The following is a 9,935-nucleotide window of genomic DNA, read 5'->3' as shown; positions in this document are numbered from 1 at the left end:
ATGGATAACAGAATCAAATTAGCAATCGGTCAGAGATAATAGCCATCACACATAAAGAGCCGTCTACAATGGAGAGTTGTAGGCCGTAACAGTAAAAAATTGACAAATCACAATCGATTATTCTTCTGTACTTTGTCTGTGATTGGTCAATTTCTTACTATTACGGCCTACAACTCTCCATTGTAGACGGTTCTTTAAGTAACTTTATGTGCGATATCCTTAACGAGGATAGTTTGTACGATAAAAAAGTGGAAAAAATACAAATAACACATATGTTCAACTGTGAAGTGGTTTTACATTTATTAAGTTACACGTATGATTCAGGAAATTCAAATGTCACATCCCTTCCGGTCAATTGTTTATACACGGAAGCAAACGTATCAACCTGTGTAAAATATACATTACAAAAGTTATTTCTCTTATATATATATATATATAATAAAAAACAATTTATGTACATATAATATATGTGTATATATGTAATAAGTAAAAATAAGTTTTTCTTCCTCGAGAAAATGTATAAGTACCTTGTGTTCGATATTTGTTTGCTCATTTTTATCAAGATGTACTTTGATAACTTGAGATCCATCGAGTTTAACTCTAATACGTTTACCAACGATCTCCACGGGGTATACAATATCTTCTAACAAAGCGTCATAAACTGCAGTTAATGTTCGGCTATACACCAAAAGGAGACAATAATTATTTTAAAAATCAAATATTCTCCTCGTTATATAAAATATTTATAGAATGTATGTTGACTGTATTTTAACAAAATACATATTTTTACCTCCTTGGACGCTTCTGCTTGTTTTTTGTACGTGTTTTCCTCGTTGGTTTTGGTAAAATTTTACGCTCTCCAACAAACATCACGTGCTTACCAGAAAACTTTTTCTCCAGTTCACGAACTAATCTAGTTTGGATTTTCTGAAATGCCTTTAGTTTTGGCATTGGCACATATATAATAATAGACTGTAAAGAATATCAGTTTATTTTCTCAAGAAAAAAATAAGTACAATACTTGTGATTTCTACATAAAACTAGAAGTATCCTTTGTGTGTATTAAAGAATATAAAATAATATAAAAGAATATTATCTATGAGGAAGTTTACCTTCTTATTATTTGTTTCTATTTCTTTTGCTTTAGTGATATAAAGTTCCCGTAAATGAGATTTCAAATCACTATTCATTTCAAGTTCTAAAAGAGCATTAGAAATGCTCGCCTCGAACTGGTCGGGCTCAGCCCCGCCGCTTTTAATTATTTTTGCGTTGGCTGTAAACATCTGAAAAGATTTTGTGAAAGTTAGAACAATGTGAGTCTTGATGAATTTTTTAACTGTTTCTGTAAAACTTTTATTTAAATTTCTATAATAGAAACTCAAACACAAACTTCGTGCAAGATCGCGTCAGATAAGTAAAAATAAATTTTTATAATGCGGAATTGCAACCATGTAATACACGTGAAAATCATGAAAGCTGACAAGATCCATTGTAATCATAGCGCACATTTACGATCCGCGGAAAATACTGATCGTTTCGTGTACTTATAATACTACAAATAATACATATCGTAATATTTCATATATTTAAGTACTTCAAAACAACATACATTATTCTATTCTAGTAAAGTGGAATTATTAAATACACACATACCTTGTTTAATCGCCAATTAGATGGAAAAAGGACACGGAATATTTCAACGTAGATATGCCAAATTTACACCATAACCTATGACAAATTCATAGATGCACAGAGAGGTCTTCTCTCATACTGCGTTCAATTTGAGAAGAGAAACTAAATGGACGAAAACTCGTCCGCTTTGCGCACTCAGTCTAAGGGCGACGTCCCATTGGGCGGAAATCTATAGCGGAACGGAATGTGCGGAACCAGCTCGACCAATCATAGCCATTCCGTTTTCTTTCCTTCGCTTTCTCTGTGGTTACGATTGGTCAAGCTGGTTCCGCACATTCCGTTCCGCTATAGATTTCCGCTCAATGGGACATCGCCCTAAGGTTGCCTTTAAAACTGCCTTTACATGCGGCGTAAAGACCGAATCACATTAGCAATTGACGGTTAGTTTGCAATTGCGATTGGCGATTGACATTTATTCAATGACACTTACGGCCGATTTCTTCATACCTCTCGATAGCTATCCTCTAGATAAATTCTTCTGAGAACCAATAAGGAGAACCAATTTTGGGAGATATCTTTTAGATAAAGTTATCGAAAACTTATCTAGAAGTGAAAAAATTGGCTGTTAAAGACCTAAAGTGTGATTGGATAAATGTCAATCGTCAATCGCCATTTAATATACACATTTTTAAAGGGCCTTCTACAATGAGATATTAGTAATAAATCAGAAGCAAGAAATTAACCAATCACAGTCAAATCACGGAAGAATAATCGATTGTGATTAGTCAATTTCTTGCTTCTGACTTCTGATTTACTACTAATATCTTATTGTAGAAGGCCCTTAAGGCCGAAGCACAGACTTTTGCATAACGCATAAAGGGTCGTCTACAATGGAGAGTTTTAGACTGTAACAGTAAGAAACTGACAAATCACAATCGATTATTCTTCTGTACTTTGTCTGTGATTGGTCAATTTCTTACTATTACGGCCTACAACTCTCCATTGTAGACGGCTCTTAAGAAAATCAATCAATCCAGCTTTTCGTTTTCATCCCTACTTCTTGTTCTAGAAAGCTTTGATTGGTTGATTCTCTTATGTCTTGTGCGTTGTGCGTTATGCAAAAGTCTGTGCTTCGGCCTTTATAAAATTGGTCGCTCTCGGTTTTCTTTCTGATACGTGTACAGTCTATGGTATACACAGTCATTTACACGATCCTTGGACACGTTTATGGTTATCACATTTGACAATAAACAGCGTACCGCGTTGTATGACTTGGAGTTAACAATTTGCCGACATGGGTGAGTCGTGATCTTTTCGTTTATTTCTTCAGTACATTACACATTTATTTTGCACAAATAAATATTGTATAACATCACATTTGTGGTTATTATGTATTGTGTCTACTATCAAATTATTCGGACGTTTTTGCATACGCGAATTTTTTGACATTGTTTTTTACAGGTGGGTTGCTCAGCTACTTCCGTAACTTGCTTGGCAGCCGCGAGATGCGCATCTTGATTTTGGGCCTAGACGGCGCTGGCAAAACCACAATTTTGTACAGGTTTGCTTTGGCAGTTTTTACCAAAACCCTAGTTGTTTTCTCCTTTTGAGATTGTGATTTGATAAGACTAAAAGTGATCATATTATGTACATATCTTTATAGTATTTTTCTATGTTGATCCAAAGTAACACTTTCTCTTAGTTACATGAGAAGTTGTATTTTTTGCATGGAATTTAAACAGTGTAGGAAATGAGAACATAAACTTTTTTAACTGATTATTTATTAGATTGCAGGTGGGTGAGGTAGTAACTACAATACCAACCATAGGATTTAATGTAGAACAAGTTACATACAAAAATTTAAAATTCCAAGTCTGGGATCTCGGTGGTCAAACAAGTATAAGGTGTGTACAATTCAAAAGTTTTCTACAAAATTTGTTTATTCAAATAATCTTGTATATTGTTTCCTACACATGTAAAGGTTTCAAAATATTTTTATCATACTCATATTTTATATTTTAGACCTTACTGGAGGTGTTATTATTCAAATACAGATGCAATAATTTATGTAGTAGACTCAGCAGACAGAGATAGAATAGGCATATCAAAGGATGAATTAATTCTCATGTTACAAGTGAGCAACATTTTTCTTATAAATAATTTTGTACACTTTGAGTAGTAGACAATCTTTATTTGTATTAAAATATCTGGTAGTTTCTTGAGAAATTATCACATGTGATTCTAATATTGAAATATCTTAAAACAACTTTTTTTTCATATGTTTATAACAATTAAAACTGCAAAATGTTTTAATTTTAAACAGGAAGAAGAATTACAAGGTGCCATTTTGGTAGTACTGGCAAACAAACAAGACATGGCGGGGTGTCTAAGTGTTGCAGAAGTTCATCAAGCACTTGGATTGGACGCTTTGAAAAATAGAACCTTCCAAATATTTAAAACTTCGGCAACAAAAGGCGAAGGTCTTGACCAAGCAATGGACTGGTTGTCAAATGCACTGCAAAGTAGAAAATGATGGATGTTTCGTCAAAGTTATTCAAGCCTTATAAAAGGACTAGTCTTACGACTGTCACTTTGAACATGTTGCTGGGTTGGTACCAGACAGTGTTCTGTTTATTTATTGTGTAATTATTATATTTTAAATATTCTTTGCAATTTGCAACAAGAATATTCAGATCACTGTACTTCACAATGTAAAATACGCGATACTAATCATTTTATGATTAGTATCTCTCATTTATACTAATCATTTTATGATTTTACTTGATATATGTTTATAAAAAGATTCAACGTGATAAACTTTTAGATTTCTTGGATTTTGTTCACTGATAAATACAACGTTCTATACTTCTGCAATTGTAGTATTGCGGTACTGCTAGCATTGTGAGAATAAAAAAAGCCTCTTTTTTCTGTTAATTGATAATTGATTAAAAAAACTGCTTTGATATTTAATCTTCACAAACTGGAGAAGTTGAAATATATAAAACAAGAATATTTCACATTCAAATCTGTACATAACATACCAACTCGGAATTACTTTTTCCAAGCACACAAGAATATACACATAAAATAAAATTTTAACACGGACAAGACACAATGTGTCGTACTCTAGCATTTATAAAAATTGTTACGCAATGTAAAAGTAAAGTTAATGTCGCAAAGAAATATTAGTAGTAGAAGTGGTTTAAATATTTCTTGTATTTATTAAGTATTGTCTCATCTCTCATTTTTTAAGTCACTATATTTGAGAGATCTTTATTTAATTGAGATATAATTTAATATTTTTAAGATTTTACTCAACAAAATATGCCAAATAATAGATCGTGATTGCTAATATTTCCTTCAACATAGCAGCAAATTTTGGTAATTAATTTATGTACTGAGAGATATAATATAAATACTATTTCGTAATAAATATTTAAAACATTATTGTGTAAATTTATAGATAATCTCGCTATTTGTATATATATCTACATATATATATATATATGTAGTGATACTAGCATTTACAAAATGAACTTACTTTAACGTGACAGAAGTTACGATTGTTCTTCTTTTGTTACCAGTCTGGAATGCCGAACCTTTGAATCCGTTTAACTTTTGCAGCCATATCCATTCGAGATTTTACTCTCATGTAAAATATTGGACAGTCACGACTGAAATCAAGATTTTTAAGTATTATTCTTATATTTTTACAGATGCGCAGTTCAGTGCTAAAAACGTGTATATCCGGAAAAAGAGGGTAATATTACACATATAAATTTCATATTGATTAATACAACTAACTTGGAACATATAACTTCTTGATGAAGACTCCCTTGACATCTTTGACATTCCGTCCATAACCGAGCAAACTTCTCTTCCAGTTTGTGTTGAGCCTGCAATTCATTGTGGAACAGTTCGGCCTCTTTAGATTCACAATGCTTACACACCGCCTTTTTCTCCCTCTCCGGCGGTAATACGGACTTGCAGCCTAAACAGGTTTCCTTTTTGCGCGTGAAGGCTGCGAGCGCTCCAACTTGTGAAGTGGCAATACATCTTGTCCGCGTATGATCTCCTTTCAGAAGAAGCGACTCTGCCTTTTCTCCAAGGATGGGCTCGAAGATGCGCACGAGAGGCTTCGCCAATTGATTCTCTAGATAATAAGTCGTGTCTATTGGGATGCTGTTCTGCAACGCGTAAACGGGATCTTCCGCTTTCTGATAGGCTGGAGTGCCTTTGGCTGCGCTTGTGAACACATACGCTACTCTGTCGCCAAGTTTCGGCGCGTTTCCAGGATCTCGTTTCTTCATCTTCGCCGCCAGCTCAACGTGTGCTTGCTTTGCTGCATAATCCGTTTTTGTCAATTCTTTTGTGATGACTAATTGAGAGAGATCGATACGATTACACAGAAGATCGCTTATAACTTGTTTAGCATAATCCACCGCTGCATGAGGATTTCTGTAATTATGTTTTTTTACGTATGTACTGCATAAATCATATATAAAACGAATAATTGAATATTGGTGAATAAATAACATAAAAATATACCTTTCAATCAACAATATTTGTAGACAAGTATTCATCATGTTTGCGACTAGCGGGCAATTATCTCTACGAACTGTTTCAAGACCTTTGCAATCCATTTTGTCATATTTATCAGGTTTCGTAAAGTACAGACCGGCGTAACGTTTCTTGTTAATTAAAAGATAGGGGAAATACACTTTTTCGAACTCGAGCTTTATAGGCTTGATGAACTTGGATGTCACGTAATCTGCCGCCTCTTTACCGAGCTTCATCGCATCCTCTATAGACGTCACGCCAAATTTTACCATAACGGAATCAGTATCGCCATATATGACTAATGCATCATTTTTGTATCCGTTTTCTATTCGAAAGTGGTCTTCCACTTCTTGCTTTGTATGCTCTATCATAGTACGTCCATAAGCGGTGACGCTCTGTAATTATATTCGTTATATATTATATATGTAATGTTTTTTTCATACATAATATATACATTTTTTTGCAAACTTACAGCGGATATTTCCAAGCATGGTAATTTTCCTACTTGCGCACCCGTAAAACCATATACTGAATTTGCTGACACTTTCAAAGCGTATTGTCTACCATCGAGCACTTTTTGTTTCAATGAATCTGTTTCTTGCTTCAATTCTGCTTTTGCTTTTTTCCTGGCTGTCAATAAGTTCTCCAAGATCTCAGGAAGAATCCCTTTTCTTGTAGAACTCTTGACAAAAAGTACATTAGTCGGGGTTATGGTGACTTCGTCTTCCGGAATATTAAGTTCCCTCTTTTTAGAATAATTTAATAATGTTGTGTAACATAAATTGTGCGCCATGATAATGCTAGGATACAGAGAACTAAAATCTAAAGTAGCTATTGGGTCGTTGTAGTAACCACGTTTTGGTTCTATAACAGTAGCTCCTTCGAATTGCTCATCAGAACCATGACCTTGGTGCACCGGCATCAAGTAGTCTTTTTCTCGGGTCTGATAACATACAACATAGTACATCAACATCATAATTTTTTCTTAATTTGTCTTAATTTGTGAGTTTACCTTACGTAGAAGTTGAGAAATAACTTTGATTTGTTGCCCACGAGTTAATAAACTAGTAATGGAAACTCCTGTAACTCTTGCCATCTCCATATAAATAATTATACACATTAACTTATCTAGTAATCTAAGCGGCAAATACGCGTCTTTCAAACAATATATAGCGAGACGTCGACGTGTCAACGCGTTTCCGTTCTGTAGTCCTGTAATATCTTTATGGTGAACGTCTTCTTTTTGTTCTTGAAGGAAATGATATGATACTGCATTTAGCGTATAGGATCTTAGTTTATAATCTCGGATCAATACCTAGTACATATATATACATATGTTTTCATTGAAGCTGACATCAAAATATCATATTAATATCAATTTTCTTACCAACAATAAATCAAATGGCACTCGTCCTTCAAAATTAGTTGATTTGTTCTCACGACGACCTATTTGTTTACTTTGCAGTATATGATCCTTGACAACAGACTTTATATTCTTTATTCGACCGAGAAAATTGAAGTTTTTAACATTAAGATGTTGGGCGCGATTGATTAGATACGGAAAATCGAAGTTATTTATGTTATAGCCTGTGAAAATGTCAGGATCTAATTGCCGCACGAAGTCAGCCCATTTCTTGTAAAAGAAATTGTCGTTGTTAAAGAATAAATTTTAATATTGAAAATATTTTACTTTCCTACGTAAAAAAATTAAATTTACCTCCAACATTAAACTTTCTTTGTCATAGCTTAGTACTTGGCAACCAACGATAGGAGCACAGGTACCGAGAGTGAAAATGTTTCGTAAAAATGGCTCAGACTCGCCTTGTCTTATTACCATATTAGCAATTTGTATCACGGGATCGTGAGTTGCTTCTGGGAAAATACCTGCAAGAAACTTCAAATTATATTTACATGCAAACAAAAGTATCATTTGCTGAAGATAGAAAATTACCTTCGCGTCCAGCGCATTCAATATCGAAACTGAGAATTCTAAATGGAGCTATTTTTGACCATTCTCCTTCTGGTTCATGAGCTATAAAGGCATCCCATGCAACATCTACTTCCAACTGACATCGTGTAGTCAGCTCTAACATATGTCCGTACTGACCACGTAATTTCCAACTTGTTGGTGGCAGTTCAATCCACGAACAGCCGACCACTGACGTGTCAACCATAAACCTTGTGTAAATATTTTCATTTAAATGTTACAACTTTAATGTAAAATGTTTATATAGCAATAGCATAGTAACAGAATATGTACCTGATATCAAAATCAATGTTACTTTCAAATGCCTTGTAATTATGATCAAATACTGTGTAAATGGTTTCATGTTCTAACAATCTTTTACAAGGTGCAATCAATTTTGGTACTGCCACTGTAATCTTCAAAAATGGCAATTTATCATCTCCAATATATCCATACATTGATTGTTTGTAAACTAGCTCAACTGCCAAAATAGCTTCTTGAATGTTATCTGGATTAGACTTCATATCTTTCTTTACAGCTTGATTTAGAGCTTCCTGTATTAAAAAATAAATATCTTGTATTAATGTAAACTTTGGCACTAGGCACTATATTATATGTCTCTCTCGATTTATTTACTTAAAAATTATTTTTAAAAAAACATACTTTAAATGGATGGCAGTGATTATTTGTAAACTTCTGTGGTGCTGTAACAAATAAATAGGGACAGAAGCCATGAACATGGCAACACACAGAATTTCCTCGTTCTGTAACACCAAACATTCTCATTACAGGTACAGGACCTATTTTACTTCCTGGCATTCCGGGGAGTGGTTTACCTGAACAAATAATTTTATTATTGGTCTCATAAGGTAGCTTTTGTCACATTTATGTATTTGCCAAAGAAAGAAACTGTTTAACATACAAAAAAAGTATATATCTATAACTGAGAATATATCATTACCTATGTAATGATCAATTTCTATCTGCTGAAATGTTAATGTATTAATTTGTGGATTCAAAGGTGGCGGAGGAGCTCTGCTCCATTTTGCTGATGTGTTTTCTTGCTCAGGTCCCTGTGTAAAAGAAAATATATCTACATGCAAAACAATAAAAAATGACACACATCATATCACAAGACAAATAAAACATACTTCTCCAACTACTATTGTCTCATCATCTGGAAAATCATCATCATTTATATAATCCATAACAGCTAGTTCTTCTTCAAACGAACTAGGTTTCTCTGTATCCTCATTTCTGTGATAAAATTAATATAACAATTAGGAAATATAAAGTTTTACAATAGAAGAAAGAGAAAAATGCAGTAATAAATATAATTACTAAAAGTATTTAATGAGAGGACAGATAGAAACCCAATGGAAACAAAGATTTACAGGTTAATGTATTTTGTCTCAAATAACAAGATAATAAATAATTACCTAAATTTAGGTTTCTTTGCCGCAGATGGGACAGAAAACGGTTTTCGACTCATTTTATTCATGTTTTCTTTTATGACAAATTATTATAAAGAGAATTACCAAGTAAAAAAATTCTCAAAGAGATATCGAAACATATACGCGTATGTATACAACTAAGAAAGGCGGGAACCGGAAACAACGATTGAATTGATCTCATGGTACTTATTGGCCGATTTAAGTTGCAGGTTAATAAACTCTGTAAAATCATAATCTCTAGAAAATTTACATGATGAATTTTTAAGAACCGTCTACAATGGAGAGTTGTAGGCCGTAACAGTAAGAAATTGACAAATCACAAT

The 9,935-nt window shown here is 33.5% G+C and overlaps 3 protein-coding genes across 3 annotated transcripts; 1 reads left to right on the top strand and 2 right to left on the bottom strand.

Moving 5' to 3' along the window:
* Positions 1–275: 275 nt before the first annotated feature.
* On the bottom strand, positions 276–1,754 carry LOC109852801 (40S ribosomal protein S7). Its single transcript, XM_020424300.1, has 5 exons — positions 1,654–1,754; positions 1,113–1,283; positions 791–972; positions 528–678; positions 276–385 (listed from the first exon to the last, which is right to left on the bottom strand). Exons 2-5 carry the CDS (start codon positions 1,281–1,283, stop codon positions 308–310), a joined length of 582 nt encoding a protein of 193 aa, XP_020279889.1. The 5' UTR covers positions 1,654–1,754; the 3' UTR covers positions 276–307.
* A 1,069-nt stretch (positions 1,755–2,823) lies between these two features.
* Positions 2,824–5,052, top strand: LOC109852796 (ADP-ribosylation factor-like protein 1). The gene is made up of 5 exons (XM_020424291.1): positions 2,824–2,930; positions 3,094–3,193; positions 3,420–3,536; positions 3,655–3,766; positions 3,956–5,052. The coding sequence occupies exons 1-5, from the start codon at positions 2,927–2,929 to the stop codon at positions 4,163–4,165; spliced, it is 543 nt and encodes a 180-aa protein (XP_020279880.1). The 5' UTR covers positions 2,824–2,926; the 3' UTR covers positions 4,166–5,052.
* Positions 4,058–9,778, bottom strand: LOC109852795 (DNA polymerase delta catalytic subunit). Its single transcript, XM_020424290.1, has 14 exons — positions 9,598–9,778; positions 9,310–9,415; positions 9,120–9,231; positions 8,822–8,994; positions 8,453–8,712; positions 8,144–8,370; positions 7,910–8,076; positions 7,580–7,825; positions 7,205–7,507; positions 6,665–7,135; positions 6,181–6,587; positions 5,437–6,090; positions 5,174–5,306; positions 4,058–4,147 (listed from the first exon to the last, which is right to left on the bottom strand). The coding sequence occupies exons 1-13, from the start codon at positions 9,657–9,659 to the stop codon at positions 5,210–5,212; spliced, it is 3,285 nt and encodes a 1,094-aa protein (XP_020279879.1). The 5' UTR covers positions 9,660–9,778; the 3' UTR covers positions 4,058–4,147; positions 5,174–5,209.
* Between the last annotated feature and the right edge of the window lie 157 nt (positions 9,779–9,935).

The sequence above is a fragment of the Pseudomyrmex gracilis genome, unplaced genomic scaffold (assembly GCF_002006095.1).
Source record: "Pseudomyrmex gracilis isolate BER0280 unplaced genomic scaffold, ASM200609v1 scaffold_36, whole genome shotgun sequence".
Classification (NCBI taxonomy): Eukaryota; Metazoa; Arthropoda; class Insecta; order Hymenoptera; family Formicidae; genus Pseudomyrmex; species Pseudomyrmex gracilis.
The sequence above is the reverse complement of the archived record's forward strand: the minus strand, read 5'-3'. Positions and strand labels throughout refer to the sequence as shown.

Coding starts and splice junctions, on each gene's coding strand:
- LOC109852801 (XM_020424300.1), bottom strand. CDS start 1,283: ATGTTTACAGCCAACGCAAAAATAATTAAAAGCGGCGGGGCTGAGCCC. Junction 679..790: donor AAGCAGAAGCGTCCAAGGAG/GTAAAAATATGT, acceptor TTTGGTGTATAG/CCGAACATTAACTGCAGTTT. Junction 386..527: donor AAACAAATATCGAACACAAG/GTACTTATACAT, acceptor TATTTTACACAG/GTTGATACGTTTGCTTCCGT.
- LOC109852795 (XM_020424290.1), bottom strand. CDS start 9,659: ATGAATAAAATGAGTCGAAAACCGTTTTCTGTCCCATCTGCGGCAAAG. Junction 8,077..8,143: donor TGAATGCGCTGGACGCGAAG/GTAATTTTCTAT, acceptor AGTTTCTTGCAG/GTATTTTCCCAGAAGCAACT. Junction 6,588..6,664: donor CATGCTTGGAAATATCCGCT/GTAAGTTTGCAA, acceptor ATATAATTACAG/AGCGTCACCGCTTATGGACG.
- LOC109852796 (XM_020424291.1), top strand. Junction 3,194..3,419: donor AAAACCACAATTTTGTACAG/GTTTGCTTTGGC, acceptor ATTATTTATTAG/ATTGCAGGTGGGTGAGGTAG. Junction 3,767..3,955: donor AATTAATTCTCATGTTACAA/GTGAGCAACATT, acceptor AATTTTAAACAG/GAAGAAGAATTACAAGGTGC.